This window comes from Alligator mississippiensis, chromosome 10 (genome assembly GCF_030867095.1).
Source record: "Alligator mississippiensis isolate rAllMis1 chromosome 10, rAllMis1, whole genome shotgun sequence".
Taxonomy (NCBI): domain Eukaryota; kingdom Metazoa; phylum Chordata; order Crocodylia; family Alligatoridae; genus Alligator; species Alligator mississippiensis.
The window spans coordinates 17,712,941-17,736,701 of record NC_081833.1 but is presented as its reverse complement, the minus strand read 5'-3'; the positions used below and the strand labels follow the sequence as shown (position 1 = coordinate 17,736,701).

The following is a 23,761-nucleotide window of genomic DNA, read 5'->3' as shown; positions in this document are numbered from 1 at the left end:
GTCCCCTCCCCCAGCCCCCGCCTTCCCCGCCCCTAGTACTTACCGGTTCGGAGTCAGCTATAGCTCCCTGCTGCTGCCACTGGGAACTGCCCAAATCATCAACGCTCTCCGAATCTTTTCCGAAGATTCAGAGAGCTTTGAATTGATTCAGACCTTTACATTGCCCTCCTGATTTGATTCAGATTCAGAGATTTGGCCATCAAATTGGGCCAAATCTCCTCCGAATTGAATCACCACCCGAAACTTCACACAGCCTTACTGCTCAGCTGGGTGGTCACAACACAGAGGAAAGAGCACAGGCAAGGCAGGATGCTGCTAGGTCTATTTTAGGGGTGTCTGTTCCAGGGTTTTAGTTAAGGCCACTTGATTTGCCCCGAGAAGGTTTCTGGAGAGTTAATATTATGAGGGAAAAGGGCCATGCTGGCTGCCCGAGACAGCAATAGAGTCAAAGCTCCCCACCCCGCCACCCCAGCCACCATATGCCTTAAATGTGCATCTCCTCCCAGGTTATTTAAGGGAAAAGTTCTGGCCGGGAAGATCCTCTTGTGCCGAAGACAGGCCAAGCACTAGTGCTGTTGTAGTAACTCTCTCTGTACCCCTATGCCCAGGAGATCCATCTGGGCCCTTGCAGTTGAGCCGTCTGGGACATGGATGGTGCCTGGGATCCACAGGTGCAAGGTGATAAATGGCTTCTAATGACCACGGAGGGATTAACATCCCCAGGGCCCTGCAGAGCATTCCCTGCAGAGGGAAGGCATTTTTGGTGCAGGCTGGGCCTAGCACATACTTATTCATTAGAGATGTCACAGCAGGGGGCTGATGGTCTCTGACTTCCCCAGGCCGGTCCCCAGGCAGCCCTTGTCCTGGTAACATCTGAATTCCTTTGTGCTTGCACTTCCTGAACTCATTAATACTCTCGCTCCTCCTGCCAAGATCAGCTGGGAGCCACTGGCACCTGTGGGCAGGGAGCAGGGGCAGATTTGCATGAAGGGGCTGATCTCAGCTCTGAGCGGTTAAGAGAGACTCTGAGGGTCTGAGCCAGAGACCTGCTTGCCTGAGGAAGCCAAGCTGCTCTGGATTCCCACCATGGCCTGGGCGCCGCTCCTCCTCGTGCTGCTCACACACTGCTCAGGTACTCCGAAGGGGAGGGTCAGCCACATCCTGGGTTTTATGAATCACCTGGTTCTCTTTCCCCAGGGTGTTTTTTTCAGTTTTTTGTCCTTTGTTTCTGTCCTGTCTGTCACAAAACCAGAGGCTCAGCGAGGATAAGAGATTAATTCCTCTCATTCTTCCAGGTTCCCTCTCACAGCCCACACTGACTCAACCGCCCTCAAAGTCCGTGACCCTTGGCAACACTGTCAGTCTCTCTTGTACGCTGAGCAGTGAGCACAGTAATTACTATGTCCACTGGTACCAACAAAAACAGGGCCAGGCCCCACAATTTCTCTGGCACAGCGAAGGGATCAAAGGGAATGGAGTCCCAGATCGATTCAGCATTTCCAACTCCAGCGCCATACGCTATTTAACCATCACCAATGTCCCTGGAGAAGATGAGGCCATTTACTGGTGTGGTGCAGATTACAAGATTGGAGGTACTTATGGGTATGTCACTGTGACACAGTCAGATGACGAACTGAGACAAAAACCTCCCTTGGGTTCGACAGGGCTCTGCGCTCCATGAAGCATGCCAGCAAGCTCTGCTAGCCCCTAGAGTAGCTACTCTCAGTCTAACAAGCCCTTCCTTGTCCTGCTGTGTCATTGTATTCTTTGATAGGCAGAGCAGCTTTTCACTCTTTCCCTGCCTAGCAGCTCTCTGCCCTTGACTGTCAACATATATTCATCCTCTTCTCTTTTTGTAGAAAAGACTAAGGGTTCAGAGACACCTTTCCACACCCACTATTAACAAACTAAGGATGGGAATGGGTTATACACAAACCCAGGACAGATACAGGAAACATCTCCAAAATGTGTGGTTGCAACCTTCTCCCCTCTGATTCCTTGACAGATGTGTGCTGCTCCCTTCAGAGGGAATCCCTTTCTTCAAACAAAGAGCTAAACCCACACACCCATTGATGAGGAAGGGCAATCCCAGCTCCGGATTAAGGACTATGCAGAGTGTCGTCCCTAATCACACATAATCCCATTTGTATCTAGCCTTTGTCCCACACCTCTGCTCAGAGGTTAATAAAAGGGAAAGGAATTCTTGTTTGGAAAGAAATGAGTGACCTCTCCTCTTTTACTGTCCTCCTCGTGCTGTCTGCTGGGTCCCATCTTGTCCTGCTCTCTCATCACATCCTTTTACAAGGGGCAAAACAACTTTTCAGTGTTTCTCCTTAGCAGTTCTCTGCTGTACATGGTGGAGACTCATTCATCCCCTCCTCTGTTGCTTGCCAAGGTCTGTATGATTGGGAGCCCCTCTGCTCACCCAGCATTCAGAAGCTCAGGGTGGCATCTCGGGTAAAGGACCAATCTCCATCAGGTGTCATTTCAACTCAAAACTTATTTCTATTGAGACCCCTTGGGTGCATGTGCCCTTCTTTGCAGTATAAGAGCTTTCTGTAGACAAAGCATTGGACCCCATGGACGTCCTGATGAGGATGGGAAATCAGAACAATGAATACATAGCTATGTGGAGTGTCATCTCGGATCACGTGTGCTTCCATCCTGACACTCTGTGAGCAAATTCTGTCTTCCAAGTTCAGTTGGAGGGAAGGAAAATCAGTGGATGATGGCACTGCAGGGTGCTGGACTTTCAGATAGTTTCTAAACTAAACAAAAGTTGAAGCACTCACTGGTGCCCTGTGAAATACACCTTTGTGAGATGTTTGTCATGGTGGACAGTGGGCTTTGGCCAAATTTGGGGACTTGTTTGGGGGTTCTCTACAAAGGCACAAGAGAGAGGCAGATAGCAGAAGCAGACACATACTGTGGATAAATATGATTCCTCCTGACTAGCTGGTGTTTCACATAACCTACATCACCGTGATACATTAACAACTATGTGGGATCATTTTGTGATGTTTTTAGTAAGTGGGGGGAGGTACAGGCAGCAGCAGCCAGGGAGCAGATTTGCATGAAGGAACAGATCTCAGGTCCTGGAGTTAGAGAAAGAGTTGGAGGGTCCCAGCAGGAAACTTATTTGGCTCAGGAAGCCGACCTAGTCTGGATTCCCACCATAACCCCTCTCCTCCTTGTGCTGCTCATGTACTGCTCGGGTAACTCATAAAAGGCCATGTGCTGCAGATTACTTTTGCAGAACTTCCTGGGATGAACAGAGAAATGGGGAGCCCACTGTATGAGAAGAGAGTAAAGGAACTGCCTTGTTCTACCTTGTGAGAAGCAGACTGAGAATGGAGATGACTGCTGTCTAATTACATCAGAGAGAGCAAAGAGCCATGCAAAAGAAAGGACAGTGCCAGCTCCGGAAGACGTGAGTAAATAGGAGGAGTCGCACATATTAATAGGCTGAAGCTGAGAAGAAGGATTGTAACCATCAGAGCAGGAGGCTTTGGAGCAGGTTCCCAGTGGGAGGGAACAACTAGTTTTAAGAAGCAGATTGACAGATTTGAGCATGGGATGATATGTGGGATTGCCTGTGCTGGCAAGGCTGTGAGCATGAATCAGGAGGTCCCATTCAATCCTGTGTTCCCCTGTCCTCTCCATTCCATCTTCAGGGAAAGACAACACACCAGTCACACATGGAAGAGGCCACTAGATGTCATTGGTGTCACACAAATTCCTTTCTGCCTGGCGTGCAGCTGCCCGCTCTGTGCCTGTCTTTACATAGGAGAAAACTGGTTTAGGTGGGCAGTGCTGTAGGCGCTAGGGTGAGGGTGATGTGCTGTTCAGCCGGGAAGGGGCTGGGGAGACGGGGGTGGTCATCACAGGGAGCACAGAGAAGGCAGGATGCTGCTAGGTCTATTCTGGGGGGTCTGTTCCAGTGTTTTAGCTGAATCCACTTGATCTGTCCCAAAAAGATTTCTGGTGGCAGGAGAATGAATATTTTGATAGGAAAGGGTCCTGCTGGCTCCCCAAAGACAGCAATAGAGTTAAAGCTCCCTCTGCATGTACCTTAAATGTGGAGCTCCTTATAGGGCACCCACCAGGGTTGTTGTAGTGTTGATGATGAATACAGCAACAGCTTGGCCAGGCCTACACATAAAATCTTTGTGATCAAATTAAAATAACAGTGCATCTTGCATAAAACTGCAAGTGACAGCTGGGACCATACCAAATAGAGCAACCCCAGTTGTTCTTATTCTCTGTGCTAGATTATGTCAAATCAAGAAAATGGTCAACAGAGAACTGCCACACTCATCACATGTATGTGTGTCTCAGAAGCCAGTAAAGGCAAGAAAGCTACATAGACATACAAAAAACCAGAGCTCTTTGTTCCAAAATGATGCCTTTCATTACATCAACTGGAAAATCACAAGAAAATTGTCCTTTTCTGCAAACTTTCGGGATCAAAGTCCCTTTGTCAGGCTCTGGGAAAAGTATAGATGGTACAAGATGGTAAGAAGTATAGGTAGGAAATAAACTTCATTTTTGCACAGAGGAAGCTAGAGATGGAAGACTGTCCCTCTGGGTCCATGACAGTGTCTTTGTGAGCTGTGCCAAGTAGCTCTTTGATGTGTTGATCAGGTAGAATTCCTTCCCTGGACATGTCAGATGGCAAGTAGGGAAGTAAAAAAAAAACTTCCTTGTTGTTCTGCAATGAAGTTTAAAATCCAAAAAAGAAAGCTATGTATGCATTTCAGTTGACCTAGCAGCTAAAGGGAACAAAAATCTAAATATGCATCTTAAAAGAAACTTGTAAAAGATACAGAAAAAAATGTCCTGTATGTGACAAATGCTTCTCCCAAAAAACATCCTAAGTTATACGGTGTTAAAAATGTCTGAACCATTCAGTGTAAGTCTGGAGTTTGAAAAACAAACCATCACCTGTACAAGCTACTGCAAATGTGCCCAATTGATATACAGATACCCCAAGACAGGTTTGGTGACACCTCTAAGTATCCTGTCCAACTGCTCAGGTGCATCATCTGTAAATTGACCCACAATTATATATATATATATATATATATATATATATATATATATATGTCATCACAGGTGTCATCACATATGTACTCAGGTCTGAGAGGATTGGTAGAATCCAGGGCTGTGAAGTCTGAAATGGAAAACAAAATCCAGTTCATCCCAAAGACCAGAGCAAATAACACCCCTGTTAGCCCAATTTGAATGAGCCATCTCAAGTCCTCTTCCTTCAAAGATGGCATTTCCTAAATTCCTTCTTGCACCAGCATGTCTCCCTTGCTCTCACCACTGCAAAGGGCTGGGGCACATCCCCTTTCTGGGATCATGTTGGGGTCCATGATGGAGCTTTGCCCCTGGGATTTTTTCCTACCAGGAATAGGTGTGAGTTTGGCCATTTGTTTATTATTTTTTATTTATTAATTTATTAGATGTAAATGGCTCCTCTCCCAAAAAAAGACTTCAGGTAACTTACATAAAGAGGAAAAATCCTTCTTTGCTCCACAGGACAGTGCAGGGCTGGGACCAGTGCTCTATGCAATGCAGTTTTGCGAGTCAACAAAGCAATGGGTCTTGTCTTTTCTTGCTCTGTCATTACACCCTTTGCTGAGAGGCAACACAGCTGCTTCCCTTTATCAGTTCTCTGCTCTACATTGTGGACACTTGTTCATTCCCTCCTCGCTTGCTTGCCAAGGTCAGTAAGTTGGGAACCCCTCAGCTCTTCCAGCATTCACAACCCCAGGATGGCTTTGAGTCATACACAAGTGCCTCCCAGGTGAAGGAATAATCTCCATTAGATGCTGTGCCAGACCAAGGGTTGCTTCCATTCAGATCCCCATAGATGCATGTACCCTTCTCTTCAGAGTGAGAGAGCTTTCTATAAGCTAATACCTGGAGCCCATTAACGAGGGCATAACATCAGAGCAACAGATCCATGGGGAGGCATGAAGTTTCATGTCAGATCAGACATGCTTCTGTTCTGACTCGCTCTCTGAACCAATTCTCTGTCCACAATTTATTTAAACGGAGGTAAAATGGGTGGGCATGGGGTGCTTCAGGGCACTGGAATGGCAAATTGTTTCTAAGCCAAGAAAAAAACAGTTAAAACACACAGTGGTGCCCTGAGCTGTACACCTGTGCAACACACCTGTGTGAGAGCTTGTCCTGATGGAGAATGGGCTTTGGTTGGCCAAGTTTTTGGGAGCCTGTGCTTGAATTCAGTGCAAAGGCACAGGAAAGAAGCAGGTAGATCTTATTCTATGGGTAGTCTTTGGAGAGCGGATAGACTACGGATAATTTATGCATCTGGTTAACCAGCTGTTGCATTATATGTCCTACACTGTCATAAAACCAGAGTTTTTTCCTATTTTCACAGTCACATGGAGGCATTTGTGGTATTTTTAGGAGCAAGAGGGGGAAGGACGGGCAGCAGCAGCCAGGGAACAGGGGCAGATTTGCATGAAGGGGCTGATCTTAGCGGTAGGGATTTAACAGATGAGAAGAGGGTCCCAGCCACAGACCTGCTTGCCTGGGGAAGCCGAGCTAGTCTGGATTCCCACCATGGCCTGGGCCCCGCTCCTCCTCGTGCTGCTCATGTACTGCTCTGGTAATCCATAAAACACTTCTGCAAATTTCTGCATTGCTTTGCTTAATTAATTTTAATTGTTTCACGCCTTTATTCTATTGTAATGTGCTGCATAATAGAGGTTTAATTATGATAATAGATTAATGACTGTCATCTTTCCAGGTTCCTTCTCGCAGCCCACCCTGACACAGGCACCCTCAGAGTCTGTGTCCCTGCGAAACACCGTGAAACTCTCCTGCACGCTGAACAGTCAGTACAGTAGTTACAATGTTGGTTGGTACCAACAGAGACCTGACCAGGCCCCGCGATTTCTATGGTACGGTTCAGGCAACAAAGGAGACGGAGTCTCAGATCGATTCACTGTCTCCAGCTCTGGCGCCATTCGCTATCTAACCATCACCAATGCCCAAGCAGACGATGAAGCCACATACTGGTGTGCTGCAGATTATGGCAGTGGTAGCAATTTTGGGTTTCACAGTGCCACAGTCAAATGGGGAACTGAGACAAAAACCTCCCCTGCCCTCCCGGAGGCTGTGCTCACATCAGAGCTGGGCTCCGGGCAGAGCTTCGAGTGTCCACAAAGGAGCTGTATCTGGATCCTGGCATGCAGCTTCTCACCCCTAACAGGGCCCATCACGACCTAGTCTGTTGTTACACTCCCTACATATGGGCAGAGCTGCTTATTATCTTTGCGTCTCACAAGATGTCTGTCAGGGCCTTATGAATAGGTGTCCTCTGCCAACTTGCCTGCAGAAATCTGAAGGCTCAGAAATACTTGTATCAACAAGCCACAGATGGATCTGTGTTACACAGACACAGCTCAGATTCAAGAGTAATCTCTGCTTGGACCAAACCTTACCAAAACCTTCTCCACCCTTATTCCCTGAAACATGAGTTGCCTTGATGCAAAATGTAAGATCTGCTTGTGTGCCAAGAGCTGGAACGCAGAGACTCATCAATGAGCATGAAGAATCCCAGCATGAGACTACTGGGTATAAAGAAGGTCATTGCTCATCCATCTTGCTTCCACACTAGGTGAGGTGAAGCTGAAGGGACTGGTGGTTTGGACAAAGATGCCCTGTGCTGCTGAAGGCAATGCTGACTGTCGCTAATGAAGAGTTTCCTGCAGTCCTGGCACTGGCTTATTGTGGTGCTCTCTATCCATCACATAGGGGTGGAGGCAGATGTAATATTTGAAGCATTTCACTGTGCAGCTGCACTCTAAAATACTTAAGAAATGGGGTGTTTCTGCTGGGAACAGAGGTAGAACCCCTGTTGTGCTTTAAAATGTCTCAGGCGCCCTGCAGTGGCTTGCCCTCTGCACTGGGATGCAGCCATGGGATGGAGCGACCTCCAGCTCTGTCCAATGCAGGGAATGGGGGAAGAAGCAGAGTGACCTGTCCATGTGGCTCTGCCACCCCTGGTGTCCTGGGGACAGTGGCTCTGTGCAGCCTCCTCAGTGGCTGAGGGGGATCATAGAGCTGATGACTGTGAGCAGTCTCCTATCTGCTTTGCCTCAACTGTCTTGGAAAACCCCCATTGCCAGATCTAGGAGACCATGGGACCAGTGGCCAGGAGGCATCACTATATGTGACTGGGGTATCTCTATGTGCAAGCTCCTCTTAAACACAGCATAGGCCTGAGTGCCCCAGGGCTGGGGATTTATAGATACAAAGTGTGTGCACAAAAGCAGAGGCAAAAATGCAGGCAGACTTGAGGCATCCACTTATGGAAGGAAGGCAGGCAGCCGTGTGCAATTGGAGCCCCCCATGTGCCAGAAATGGAACAAGTCCAGAGCAGACTTCCTGGGATGATCAGGGAAATGTGGAGTTTGCTGAACGGAGGAGAGTGAAGGTACTGGCTTGTTCATCCTAGTTAGAGGCAGGCTGAGAAGGGAGCTGACTGCTCTCTGGAAATACATCTGAGAGGGAAAAGAGCCATGCAAGTGAAAGGGCAATGCCACTGGGCTCAGCTGTGGCGGCAGGACATGGCGGTGGTGCAGCTGGAGCCACGTTTGTAGGAGCTAAGCTCTGTTAGCCCCAGCCTTCCACCGTCTATGATGATGGGAAAGGGTCCTGCTGGTTGCCCCAGTGACACCAATGGAGTTAAACCTCCCTCTCCACATCCCTTAAATGTGCAGCTCCTTCCAGGTGCCCTGAGGGCATGCTTCAGAGCCTGTCCGTGCACCTGGTTGTGAATCACCACCTTCCACAGAAGATATACTATAGATAAAGTATGCATCTAGCTAGCCTATGTCACTGATACATGAGCTTGTCCTGTTTTTACAGACATCTTGAATTGTTTGTGTATATTTAGGAGTCAGAGTGGCAGGGACTGGCTGCAGCAGCCAGTGAGCAGGATCAGGAATACTTGTATCAACAAGCTACAAATGGGTTTGTGATACAGAGAGACACAGCTCAGATTCAAGAGTAATCTCTGCTTGGACTAAACCTTACCAAAACCTTCTTCGCTCTTATTCCCTGAGACAGGAGTTCCCTTGATGCAAAACTTAAGAACTGCTTGTGTGCCAAGATCTGGAACTCCAGGGCCCATCAATGAGCACAAAAAAATCCCAGCATGAGACTACTTGGTATAAGGAGGATCATTGCTCATCCATCATGCTTCCACCCCAGGTGATGTAAAATGGAAGGGACTGGTGGTTTAGACAGAGATGTCCTGTGCTGCCAAAGTCAATGCTGTCTTTAATTTTGCTGACTTTAATGCTGTCATTAATGAAGAGTTTCTTGCCATCCTGGCTTTGTCTTATAGACAGTGCTCTCTAGCCATCACATTGTGGGTGCAGGCAGATGTAGCTTTTGAAGCATTTCCCAGTACCGGTGTACACTGAAGGCCTTCAAAATCAGGGTGTTTCTGATGTGAACAGAGGTATGACGCCTGTTGTGCCTCCCAGCTAGAGAGTTTAAAGTCACTCAGTCTCCCTGCAGTGACTTGCTCTCTGGACCATGATGCAATTGTGGGATGCAGCGACCTCCAGCTCTGCCCGATGCAGGGAGTGGGGGGAGAAGCGGAGCGGACTGCCAGTGTGGCTCTGCCACCCCCATCTTCTGGGGGCTGTGGCTTCACGCAACCTCCTCAGTAGCTGAGGGAGAGATCAGAGCTGGTATCTGTGAGCAGTCTCCTATCCGCTTTGTCTCCACTCTCTTGGAAAACCCCCAATGCCAGATCCAGGTCACCCTGGAACCAGGGGAGAAGAGGTATTGCTATATGTGTCTGCAAGTGATGTGGTAGCTATATGAACATGCTGTATGTAAATGCTACATATACATGCAAGTGATGTGATAGCTCCCCTTCACACATAGCATAGGCCTGAGTCCCCAGCATTGGGAATGTATAGCTGAAAAGCAGGCACATAAAAGCAGAGGCAACAGTGCAGGCAGATGAGAGACATCCATTTATGGAAGGAAGTCAGTTGTGTGTGATTGGAGCCCCCCATGTGCCAGAAGTGGAACAAGAACAGCAGAGACTTCCTGGGGTGAACCAGCTTGTTCATCCTAGTGAGAGGCAGGCTGAGAAGAGCTGACTGCTCTCTGTAAATACTGCTGAGAGGGAGAAGAGCCACACAAGAGAAAAGACAATGTCAGCCCCAGAAGAAGTGGGTAAATAGGGGTCACACATACAAATAAGCTGAAGCTCAGAAGGAGGATTGTAGCCATCAGAGCAGGAGGCTCTGGAAAAGGTTCCCAGGGGGAGGGAACAACTAGTTTTAAAATACAAATTGACGGATTTGAGCATGGGATCATACAGAGGGATTGCCTGCACTGGCAAGGATATAGCCATGAACAAAGAGGTCCCTTCCAGTCCCATGTTTCCTTGTCCTCTCCAGTCCATCGTCTGAGAAAGCCACGGGGTCAACACACCACTTACACCCAACAGAGGCCATAAGATATCATTGGTGTCATACAAATTTCTTCTCTGCCCAGAGAGCAGGTGCTGTCTGTTAAATAAAAAAAACACCTGGGCATTGCACAGGCATGGGGGTGATGCGCTGCTCAGCTGGGTGGTCATCACAGGGAGGGGAGAGCACAGAGAAGGGAGGATGCTACTAGGTCTATTTTGGGGGTGTATGTTCCAGGATTTTGACTGAAGTCATTCGATCTACCACAAGAAGATTTCTGGAGGCAGTAAAGTGAATATTATGATGGGAAAGGGCCCTGCTGGCTGCTCCAGAGACAGCAAAAGACTTAAACATCCCCCTCCACATACCTTAAATGTGGAGCTCTTTCCAGGTGACCTGAGGGAAAGGGGCTGGGGCTGGAAGTCCTCTTTGTGCTAAGGACAGGGCAGCCACCAGGTTTGTTATAATAATTCTTGCTGCAGCCTTGGGGCCTGAAGATCCCTCTGATTCCTGGAGATCAAGTCATCTGGGACATGGATGGTACCTAGGATCCTGCAGGGACCATCCTCTCTTATGTGCAACGTGATAAATAGCTTCTAAAAACCACCCCCAGACCCTTATTGAGGATTGTATTGCCAAAGGAAGACCTTTCAGGTATGGGCTGAGCATGGAATATGCTGGAGCAGATGAAATCATGTCACAGGAGTGGAGGGATCCCCAGGGCCTTGCAGAGGATTTCACTGCACATATCCAGTCTGGTCGTGTCTCCTCTTGAAGACCCCCAGGGTAGGGGAGAGCACCTCCTCCCTTGGGAGCCCTTTCCAGATTCTGGCATCTCTCACCATGAAGTTCTTTCTAATGTCCAACCTAAATCTGCTCTTCATCACTTGTGGCCCTTGTTCCTAATTACTCCAGAGGGTGCCCTAGTAAACAGAACATCTCCTATTCCCTGCTGTGCTTCCCTGACAAAATTATAGGCAGCCACAAGATCACCTCTCAGCCTTCTCTGGTGAAGGCTGATGAGATTCTGCTCTCTCAGTCTCTCCTTGTAGGGCCTTGCCTACAAATGGGACACTTGTGTTACAGGTCGGCTTAGGGCTGTGCAAGGCTTCAGACCATGCTTCAGATCTGGAGAAGCTTTGGACGCTTTGGCATCTGAAGCACATGTCTGGATTGAAGCGTTGGCTTCATTAGGCTTTCCAACGGGGTTTCGAGCTTCCAAAGCGCTTCGGAAAAGCTTCGGAGCCACTTCGGAGATCTGGCCATAGGATATAATGGAGAATCAATGAAATATCAATAACTTTGTTGTTTTTTGTCTGATTTGGATGAAATGTGCAGGGATGGTAGCCTCTGCTGAGAGTATGAAGCCTGCCAAATTTCAAGAAGATCAGTGCAGGAGTTTGGGGGGAACTGCACCCCAAATTCTTGAAAGCAAAACTCATGTCGTGTATGTGTTGCACCACAGAGGGATGAAAACTGCAGGGGTGGTGGCCCCTGGCGAGGCCACAAAGCCTGGCAAGGTTCAAGAAGGTCGACGCAGAGGTTTGGGGGGAACTTCATCTCAAGCTGCATGCCAGCCAAACTCATGACATGGGTGACACTGTGTGTGTGAAGGCGCAGCAGGGTGAAAGCTGCAGGCCTGCTAGCCTCTGCTGTGGCCACAAACTCTGCCAGCCGTCAAGGAGATCGGTGCAGGGGGGTTCTGGCTTCTGGGGCCCTGTGCCCCTAGCTGCTGACAGGCAAAACTCATGACATGGGTGCTTGTGGGACTGACTGTGTCTGTTGTGGGGCAGTTGATTGCATGACTAATCAATCCCTCTCCTTAGTCTGTGGTTTTGTAGGTGTTAATGATTGCTAATTAACTAATTATCTAGGAGCTAGGTACTGTGTATTGAGCTGGTCCCTGAGTGAATCATGATTGATTGGTAACTGGTAACAAAGTAGCTTAGGAGCCAGGACAGCAGTAGTTTCCCCCACCCCCCACCCTGTGCCACAAGAAAGGCACAATTGCACAAGCACTTATGGCACGAGTTTTGCCTGGGACACGGGAGGACACTCTTTTATCAAGACTTGCTCTAAATAGTGGAACTGAACAGTTCATATATTGATTTTTATTTATTTTATTAAAACAAGGAATGATCACATAAAATAAGGAGAAGATCACAATCCTGAGAAAATTATCTTTATTTAATGAAACTAAAAGGCTCAGGGACATCAGTTCCCTAAAAGGCGCAGCTCAAGGACCAGGAGTTGCTGGCAGGCCCAGACAGGGAACACATTTGCAAGAAGGAGCTGATCTTCTCTTTGGAGGTCTAGGAGGCTCTGAGTTTCCACCAAAGACCAGTTTGCCTCTGGAAACACAGATTGGGTGTGCTGCCTTGGTCTTGAGCCAGTCTTCTTCTGGCTGCTTGTTAGCAGGGAGAGGGTTTCTGTTGTTGGATTTAGTGCCAGTGACTTTTCCAAGATCTTGGGCTTGTTCCTGATTGCCCTGTCTCAGCAGGATGTGTCACCTTTCGGCTCCCTGCTCTGAGAATGCAGAGGCTTCTTGCTTTCTAGGGTTTTCCTATTTTACACTGACCCTGAGTGTAAAGGCAATGTCTCCTCGCCTTCTCCTCCCTCAGAACACAAAGTCCATCTGGTAGACTCTCATAGCTTCAGTATTCCTCCAGATAATTACTCGGGGTTGTGCCTCATTCAGATATTCAGCTTCTACCCAAGTAGAAGCTTCATTGTCTCCACAGGCCCCCTCATCTATTTCCCAAACACGGTGGTCCAGCCTCTCTTCCACCACCTCCTCCTTTAGGAGTGCCTGCCTTAGCCTCTTCTCCAGCCAGATGGTTCTTCGCCATTTCTTCTCTCTAAGCCTATGCTCTGCCCTCCGCAGCCTGTGGCGGCACCTCTCTCCACTGGTCGTTCTGCTTCGTTTCCCCTGAGCCATTCTCATGTGGTTTCTCTCGTGACAACACTACTGTCAAGGAGCTTCTCGCTTTGATGGGAAGTCCTTGGCTTCAGAGAGGGGCTCAGCGCTTGAGCCCTTTTATAAGGGGGCTGCTGGCCAGCCAGGTCCCGTGTCATCACTCACCTGGGGCCAACCAGACTTGGCTTGTCCATATATGGCCATCAGACTGGTCCCCATCCAGTCAAAGTGCCCATATAGGGAAACACACGGCTATTATGACTGTGGGCATTGCCCTTACATGGGCACGGGACTCCTGAGTGGTTTTTATGGCCATGTTTGGTCATGTACGTGTGTTTTCTTATATGGCCAAAGATGGACAAAAGCAGTGCGACTAGGACATGGGAGCCAGTGGAGACAGTGGGTCTGGTGCTCTGGAGAACTATCAGATCACCTCCTTTCACTGGAGGAGTCCTGCATTCAGTCTCCTGGTTTGGAGAAGGGAGGGGAGTCAGTGGATCCCCTGAGATGCCCTCTTCTGTGCAGTCATCACCCCTCTTCTTTCTGATTCAGCAAGCTTTCTGTGGCAATGTTCAGTGCTGACTTCCCACATGCAAACCTGCTGCCACTTGAATGATCCACGTCATAAAGAACTGAAATGACTTCCCTGTTGTCACCAAGTGCGGTTCACTTAAGCGCTCATCTCTTGCTTGCATTTGAGCTCTTCCTTTACTCCTGTATCACGCAGAGGTCTGTCCTTACTGGAAGCACAGAACGTCCCCCTCACACAACCCACCTTAGCAAATCCACACTGTTACCCTCTGCTTGTCTCTGTCTCCCTAGAAATGCCATGTTGGGCTATTCCCGGGGCTCAGCCTGATCCGGATATCTGATTTGAGAATTTGGCCAAGTGTCTCTTGGAAGAACAAATGCTAAAAGGGATTGTGAGGGAAAAGCCTCGAGTGAGGTCACTGCAGAGGGCTGTGTGAGGTGGCTTTACTCAGCTGGGATGCTTTGTGATGTACGTAAGTGAGCTCCTGTTTTACTCAGCTGGCCTGAAGACCCAGGTGTCTATGAAGTCACTGGCCCTGTGCCTTGACTTAGTGGTCTGGTGTCAGAGCCCAGCATAGGCCTTTGTGAGGTAACTGCCAGGCTGATCTCATAACAGACGGACTTGTGAGGTGTCGTACTAAGGACTGACGGACGGACTGATTTCCTCAGCACTCTCGTAAATAGATTCAAGTATAAGTCTCAGTAAAACAGCTCACATCCCACTGACATATAGGTGCAGCAAGAGGAGGCAGTGACGGCTAAATGCCAGCTCTCCCCTTGACTTGAGATAGACCAAAGATTTGGAGCTCCATGCTCAGTCTGAAGTCCGTTTGTGCCCATAGAGGCGGGTGATTTAGGAAAAGAACAGCTCATGGTCCCAGGCACGATCCAGGAAGGAAGGGATGTCCCCACAAGATGAGAGGGAGGATGAAATGAATATGGCCAAGTTGGATTTTAGTGTAATTCTTCTGGGAGTTGGTGTTTCCTTTCAAGCCCCAGCTCCTGGACTCCTGTGATTGTGGCAGAAGCTCAGCTGTCAATGAGGAATGAGGGCTGTGCCCCACATTTCTGGAGCAAAGCAGGAAAACCCAAAGATGAGAAAACCAAAGCCAAGGAGATTTACTATTAAAAGTGCTTGTTGCAGCCACAGTCCTGCTTCTGGAACGGTGAAAGAAGGGTGTGGGATGCACCTGGGCTTTTCCCACTGTCTCACCTGGATTAACTGGAGAGGACTGGAGAGGGGTTGTCCAAATATGGACAGTCGATGGTCAGCATACCTGATGGCCATATATGGACATTTGGATGGCCATAGGACAATTTGATGGCCATATATGGATAGACCCTATGTGATTGGTCAGCTGCAGTCGGCAGCTCCTCTATAAAGAGGGCCAGCTGAAGCTCAGGGTTAGTGACCAGAGTGGGAAGCTGCTCCCAGACATGGGGTGCTCCCACTGCTGCGAGCTTGGTGGCCATCAGGAGCTTGTCCGATCATGGCAAGAGGCTGTTCGAGGCAAAACAGAAGTGGAAGCTGTTGAAAATGGTGGCAGGCAGAATGCATCGTGGGAGGCCATCGCTGGGGGCTGTCCCAGAAGGCTTCTTCCATCTTGGCTCTGCAGCAACCGAACAGAGGTGTTGACAGTATGGGGGAAGAGGACAACTCTGGGGATCCCGTGTTGTCTCCTCCTCTTCCTCCTCCAGGAGATCAGTGACTCTACAGCACTGCGGCTTGTCCTCAGAAACATGGAGATCCAGTGTCTCCACAGTGCTGCTGCTCCTTCCCTGAAACAGGGAGATCCAGCATCTCTATAGCATGGCTGCTCCTTCCCTGAAACAGGGAGATCCAGTGACTCTCCAGCACTGCTGCTACTTTATCTGAAATGAGACGATCCTGCATTTCTGATTAGACACCAGGACATTCGTGCTGTCTGCTGCTTCCCTGAAATGAGGCAATCTGGTATTCCCAAAGCACTGCTGCTTGTGGCAAGAAACCAGGACATTCGTTGTTTCCTGCTCATCCTCCTAGAATGGCTCGTATAGCCATTTTGCTGGCCAGTACATTGACTTCTGCTGCTGCTGGTCTGCCCTCTGCCTCTATGCCCTGGGTCATCCTCCATAACTCTGTAGTTCTGTAATTAAGATAATTAAGTTTAAAGAAATAATAAATAAAAGGTAGATAAGTGCAAATCCAGGTGTGTCTTTGACTCTTTGTGGTCGTCTCTACTTGGATTCATGGCTGGTGCTTGGACATGCTGTGATTTCACACTTCCCCGTCACTTTGAGTTTGGACCTGATGTAGTACAGTATTCTCTGTTGTTAAAAAGGAGTGAGGCACATCAGTCCCCTTTAGGAACCACATGCTCTGCCCTTGGCTCAGGCCCTGTTTCCCTAGAAGAACCATAATTCTTTTATTCCAGGGCCAGAGCCTGATCCTTAAATAGAAATTATCCCATTGTCCATTGGATTAAAGTATTCCAGGCATTGTAAGTCTAAGGTCCAAGAAGCTGCTGCCTGCAGAGTGCTGTGTGCGGTTGCTTGTTAGAAAGCTTTAATGTGCTGTAATAATACCAAGGGGACAGAGCTTTGCCATGATCATATCTAAGCTCTTCTCCCTCGTGCTGCAGATGTGATGACACTGCTGTCTATGAGGTATGTGGTTCAGCCCCTGGAGTTAACTGGTGGAACATCAAAGTCCAGGCTTTTGTGACACGTCTGCCTGGGCTGATCTCATCCTAGCAGATGAGTCTGAGAGGCAATTGACTGCAGAAAGTAAACTTTCTGGTTCTCAGCTAACAGGCAAGGTGATGCTGGCTTGCTCACTGTTGCTCTTCACAGTGACAGCTGAGAGGGAACATAAAATAATGCCCTTGTTGTGTCCTGAAACTTTGCAAGTTACTGTGTGTGCTGGAACAGGAGAAGGATTCTGTAAGCAGTCAGGTCCAGAGCTTGTTCCACCAATGACGGGCCTAGGTGGATGTCAAGGCAGGAGGTTCTGGCCATGCTTTCCTAGTTCTCCGACTTACTACTCCAGGGGTTTTCAACCTTTTTTAGTCTAAGTACCCCCCAGTGGCTGGACATGGAAACTGAGGAAACTTCAGAAGGTGGAGAGGGATCAGTGGGGTGGAAGGGATGCCAATATTATTCATGGGATGGACAGAGACCTCCACCTTCCCCACTGCATGGGGGGGAAGATGTAACCACCACCCATCTGGAAGGCTGAGAAGTAGGTCTGTGTGAAGCTTCAGTCCCTGATTCGATCTGCGGAGATTCAGTCTGATTCAGTGCCTGAATCTCCGAATCTGAATTGAATCAGAGGGCCTTTTAATCTCTCCAAATCGAATCAGAACCCTCTGAATTGATTTGGAGAGATTCAGAAAGATTCTGCGATTCGGACACAGACGCAGGTTTAAATGTTTTTTCTACTTAAGTCTAGGTAGCAGATGGCTCTGAACACTGCGATGCTGGGGTGCATGGAGCGTCCCACAGGAGCTTGGTGGGGCTCCCCAGTGCACTCGGCAGCAGACCCAGAAGAGGACCAGAAGCACTTCTGGTCCACTTCTGGGTCCACTGGGTAGTGCACTGGTGGCCCCCCTGCATCCCCCCAGCTCGGTGACTGGTACTTCCTGGGTCTGGGGGGACACCCAGGGTCCCCCCTGAGGCCAATCGCAGAGCCGGGGGGGATGGGGGGGACCCTGATGCGTTCCCCAGCAGACCCAGAAGCGGACTGAAAGTACATCTGGTCCACTTCCGGGTTCATCACCGAGCACATGGGGGGGGGGGGGGGGGGCACACTCCTGTGGTATGCTCCATCACAGCGATCACGAGCTGCGCTGGTACCTCGAGGTATGTACAAAAATATTTAAAGCTGCGTCTATGGCCGAATCGCTGATTCTCTGAATCAGCATCAAATCTTCAGATTCGGAATTGCCCAAACCAAATCAGGGACAGTGATCTGAATTAATTAATCGAATCACTGTCCCTGATTTGGGCCAAATCCAAATCATATAGGGCCCGTTTCGCACACCCCTACTGAGAAGGCCACTGAAGGCATGGGCTGTCCGAGTTTGGAGAAGAGGGAAGAGATGCTGGATCTCCGGAGCCGTCCTTTTCAGGGCAGTTGTCAACTCCCCGTTCTGTTACTTCTGCAAATCCAGAGCCCTTCTGTGACAAGCTGCAGTGATGACCTCCCCTATGCAAAGAGTATTCTGCCATTTGAACAACGGTTCATTTCAATCAGGACTTGAAATGTCATTTCTTGGTGTCACTGGCTCGTTTACCTAAGCTTCTATTTCTTGGCTGCGCAGAATGTATCATCTGACCCCTCCATAGCAAAATCAGGTATTAACTTCTTGCTTATTCCTGGGTCTCCTTAGAGATGCCATGCTGTGCTATTTCCGGGGCATCCTGATCCCCAAATCATCTCTCTCATGTAAGCATCCCTTCCGTGCATGCTTACATAGCACTCTGACAGCCTAGACTGGTAGCAGGCCTTGAACCCCACTGAAATTACCAGATGAGTGTCCTGATATGATTTTAGGACTTGGGCATCCTGAATGTCCCTTGTGTATCTAGGCTGTGTGGTGAAAGCCAGCCCTGGGCCTGGCACAAGTCCTGGCTGAATTGTTATGGTCCCCCACGCAGAGCACTGTTTCCCAGAACTGCTTGGACCTGGATGTATACTTTAAATCTGACCACAGTGAATGTGTAATCCCTCTCCCAACAATGGGCCTGCCCTTCCCCAGAGTTCCCACACAGGGTAATAGGTTGTATGTGGGTGTGTAAGTAAGATTATACACACGTGCATCTAATAAATAATATTTATGTGCAATATGTTGACACACAATGAAATAGCTCTGCTTGTAAAAATGTACTGTGCAACCATTTTACTAGTTGACCCTCATAGCCCCACTGTAAGAAGGGTATACAGGTATACAGCCTGAAGACCAGCCTGAGGGGTGAGCTCCACTTACGAGGTCATGACACAGATCACTTCTGTATTTAGCCAGTGTAACCTAAATTCAGGGGATTGTGTATGTGTGTGCGTGCTGCATCAGGAGATGCTGGACTAACAGGTAGTAAAGCAAGTTCCAGGGGTACAGAAGTAAGTGTTGTAATGTTTGGACTTGATATATGCTTTCAGTGCCTAAATAAAATATCTTTTAATTGACTTAATATATACTTTCAGTGCCTGAATAAAATATCTTTTAATGTCCCGCAATATTCCCTTTACTCTGTGGGCAAGCATGGTGGCAGCTGTACCAACAACTCAAGGACTGTCTCTTCTCTGCAGTCATCTTTAGGACAGACTGCTGCAGGAAGGTATATTCATAGCACATTTCTAGGCCCCAGCTTTAGTGAATCTCCCCAGAAACGCTCCCCTAGTATCTCCAGAGCACCACTCCTTCAATGGACTCTAACATGGAAGGAGCACGTGTCTGTTTAGTGACACGTCTTAACCACAGGAGGGTGAAATGATGTTGTCAAGATGGGAATATATGGCCAGTCTCCTGACATTTGGTGTTTCCTTTCAAGCCCCTGCCCTGGCATTTTGTGATCTGGCACGTGATGCGCCAAAGCGAGTGGGAGGGATGTGTTTCATGGTGCAGGCTCAGTGCAGGGGCAAGGCAGAGATACCCCAGATCAATCTGTTTTAGCTGAATATTTACAACTTGATATGTAGACAAGCCCTTGCTTACAGAGAACAGATTAGCTTTCGGATTTCCTGAGGCCCATTCCTCAGACTGCTAATAGCCTTCAGGAAAGGGATGCTGAGCCCAATTCTTATAACACTAAGGGCTGGATGAAAAGCCTACTGCAGTCAAGGGAGACCTTTAAATCAGATCCTTGCATGGGTGCATATTAGGAGTGATAACATGCAGTGGAGCATGCATGTCCAATTGCTGGCCAGATCCATAGCTACAATGGAGAATTAAAACCTTAACTGTTCTATGGCTCAGCCTAGTCCTTTTCCTTTGTCACCTTTTTTGTTCTTTGATAAACTGAGTCCTTTGTCCATTGAAAAACTGATTGTAATGATATCTCTCTAGACTGAATATTTTTAGATCTCATTTAATTCGGCACAACAGAGTCCTGCTCTCAGATGGGTCTCCGGGTACTGCTGTCATACAAATAATTAACAGTAGCCATTATAATTGGACTCAGTCACCCAAGGCTGGCCAGAAGGCTGGACGTGGAAAGAAGGGATAGTTTACAAAGAGGTTTTGAAAACATTTAACTTCCTTCAACTTAACAGACACATTGTTTATGGATCAGAGGTCTATAATAGGGATGCAATGAGTGTAAAGTAGAAGAAATCTGGCAAAAAAACCAAAACTATAAATCTATTTATTTTAAGCGGATAAATTTCAAATTTTGGGAAGACTGGCAGAAGATTTTGGACTGCTCTCTCCAGTGATAGCCCTTTCAGAAAGGGAAGGCTGCCTTAGAGACTCCACAGAATTACCTTCGGTGTCCAGTGGGACAACTGAGGACTTGCTGGCGCTCCTACTGGCAATGCTTGTCCTTGGAGAAGAAGAAAATTGCCTTAGTAGCTCTACACAATTCTGGCTTTCGGTGCCCAGTAAAACAGCCGAGGACCTTCTGCTGCTCCCTACCACCGTGCTTGTCCTCTGGGAGGACGGGGCTTGCTCTAGGTGCTCTACAGAATTCTCTTCCGTGTGCAGTAAAACAGTTGAGGACTTTCTAACGCTCCCACTGGTGATGCTCACTCGTTGAGAAAGTGAGGATTGCTTCACAACTTCTACAGAACTTGGGTCTTCAGTGCTGAATAAAGCAACAGATAATTTTCTATGACTGTCAAGTACAATGCTGGACTTTGCAGAAGATGATATTTCTCTGAAAAGTTCAACAGAATCCTGCTGTTGAGAGTCTTCTCCAGATTGTGGTAGATCTTCAGGGAAATGTAAAGGTACTAACTCAATTATGTCTGGCAGACTAGTGATATTTTTCTTAGGAGTTTTCCTACTGAATTCTGCCTTGCCCCTCATCATTGCTGGTTTTGGAGGGCTCTTTTTGTCACTTCTTTTTGCCCTGGGCTTTTGGGATTTAGAGGAACATTTTGTCTGTATTTGTTGATAAACTTCTGCCCAGTTAATCTGTGATGATATTTTTATGTTGCTGCCTTTTACGTTTTTAAAGCCAAACATTATTTCAAGGAGAACCTTTGTTACAGGAACTGATATAAATCCAAGTTTCTCTGAAAGTGACTTTTCATAATTATACTTGCAAAGGACATGTTTGGCAGCAGTTTCAATTACGCTTCTTTGCAAATGTGAGGCAAAGGGCTAGTCATATTCCCAGTGGTCAAAAGAGAAGAAACAAACAAAAACAATTAATTAAAATATATATTTTAAACCAACTTTTTAAGTGTAATATTTAACAAGCTAACATTTTAAACACGAGAGGCAGCCACTTTCTGTGCTGTTCAACCTGCATTCATTTTAAGGTACATAATTCATGATTGACACTAGGCCTGTGCGAAGCTGCTAGTATTCACTTTGGATTCGGACTCAGCTGCTTTGGGGGACAGTGATTCGATTCAGTGATTCAAATCACTGTCCCGAATCAATTTCGCCAAATCTAATTTGGAGATTCGGCTGCTGCCTAATCAGCCGAATCTCCAAATCACATAGGCCCCGTCCCCTGCCCGCTCTCCCAGCCCTGGCAATGGATGCCTCACCCACCCCAGCTCCCAGCTCTTTAAAAAAAAAAGCCTCTTCTCAGTGGGTGCTGCCTGGTGGGGGAGGAGGTGATCCCCACTGCCTCCGACTGCCCCATGCTGCATGGGGGGCTCTGCACGAAGAAGCCCTGAGGCTGCTGCAGGAGCCTGTGAGTTCGGGGTTTTGTTGTGTTTTTTTCCTTAAAGTGCCAGGAACTGGGGTGAGTGGGGCAGCCATGGAGAGGCTAGGGGGGGGGGTTGAGGGGCTCATGGCAGAGCCCCCTGCACAACATGGGGCAGTGGGGGGCAGCAGGGATCACCCTCCCGCTGGGCAGCAGCCAGTGAGTAGGGGCTTTTTTTTAAAGCACTAGGAGCTGGGGGGGGCAGGGCAGCCATGGGGGTGGGGCTGGGGGAGTGGGTGGTGGTCAGGCGGGCTGGGGTGCAGGCAGGGGATGGGGCCTGGCAGAGGTCCCCCCATGGTCCCCTCCCCCTCCTGCAGCCCCCCTCCCCCACCCCTACTTACCAGCTCAGAGTTCAGGATCAGCTCTCTGCTGCAGTGGGCAGGGACTGCCCAAAATCCCCAAAGCTCTCCAAATCTTTTCTGAATTGATTTGGAGAGCTTCAAACCTATTCTTACCTTTTAATTCATCCCCTGATTGAATTCAGATTCGGAGATTTGGCCACCAAATCAAGCCAGATCTCCTCTGAATCGAATCAGCAGCTGAAGCTTCGCACAGCCCTATCATCTTACCTATAGCACGCATTTTACATGCTCACAGGTGGAAATTAAGCAAAATTATATAATTTATCCTGGATTCTTGTACAGATCTTGTAGATGATGAAGTGGGCTCAAAGAATGGAAAGCATGATGAGATAATAATTACACTCATGTTTTCCACAGACATACACATTACAGATAAGTTTGGAAAAGCAAAGGTACCTGATCCTGTGGATATTCCTCTTTTACTTTTTCTGGCTTCTTCTGCTTAGGCTTTGGAAGTGGAGGTGGCATGTATTTTGGTTTGGGTGGAAGTTTCTCAGGTGGTAGCCTAGGCTTGGTTTTAGGGAGTGGCGGTGGCACATATTTTGGTTTGGACACAGGTGTAGGAGCCTCAATTGGTGGCTTTGGCTTGCTCTTAGGGAGTGGAGGTGGCACATACTTTGGTTTGGGTACAGGTGCAGGTGCCTCAACCGGTGGCTTTGGCTTGGTTTTTGGGAGTGGAGGTAGCACGTATTTTGGTTTGGGTGGAGGTGCCTCAATGGGTGGCTTTAGCTTGGGTTTCTGAGATAAGCGTGCCCGGCTCTTTCTTGATGGGCGTGGTGCTTCCTCTGCTGCCTCCTCTTGTGTTATAGAATTAGAAACTGTCTCCTCAACCTGTTCAGAGTCTGTCTGAGTTGATGCATACTTATTTGTACGTAAAGCCGCTTTTCTAGGAACAGAAGTTATATCCAAAGATTTGCGATGTTGCTGGGATTTGCCAAGACACCTAGAATCTTCAGAACTGTTAAATGAAGGAGATCCATCTTCATTTGTTGCATTTTGTACTTCTAGAACAGCTTGATTTATAATATCCTGAAAGGCAGGGTATAATTTATCAGATGGAGTGGGTTTTTTCAGGACATTTGTAACTTCTTTTTCAATATTTTTGGTACTAAAAGTGAACTCTTCCTCTGGATGAAATGTAGCTTGTGTCTTGTCATGAGATGAAAAATCTGACACAGCTGCCTGGTCACGGAGGCTATTCAAAGACTCTGCCAGATGTGCCCAAATATGAAAGTGCTCTTGACGGGAATAATAATCAGCTGATTTCTCTGTAATGCTCTGTAACAAGAAAAACAAAAGGCAAAGATCTGAAAAGAGAGAATAAAGTAATGGATAAAAACAAAAGGAAGCATTAGGAGTATGTAGTCAAAAAAGGAAGGAAGTTTTAAATATACAAATCCCATTTTGGATTTTGAGAGATGCATCCAAACCAGAATTTTGAATTATTTCCTAGTTTCCAGTTTAGCACACCGAATGGATTCAGTGGGACTACACATGGTACATCAATGTAAGCACATATCTAAGTCATTGCAGGACCAGAGCCCATACATGTCCACATAGCTCCCACAAAATTAATGGCAGCCAGGTAGGTACATGTAGCTCTGAAGTAGGTATCG

General features: G+C 47.9%; 1 protein-coding gene across 1 annotated transcript; it reads right to left on the bottom strand.

Annotated features, from left to right (window-relative positions):
- Nucleotides 1-20,251: 20,251 nt before the first annotated feature.
- On the bottom strand, nt 20,252-23,412 carry CCDC116 (coiled-coil domain containing 116). The gene is made up of 2 exons (XM_059713272.1): nt 22,542-23,412; nt 20,252-21,227 (listed from the first exon to the last, which is right to left on the bottom strand). Exons 1-2 carry the CDS (start codon nt 22,611-22,613, stop codon nt 20,289-20,291), a joined length of 1,011 nt encoding a protein of 336 aa, XP_059569255.1. The 5' UTR covers nt 22,614-23,412; the 3' UTR covers nt 20,252-20,288.
- Between the last annotated feature and the right edge of the window lie 349 nt (nt 23,413-23,761).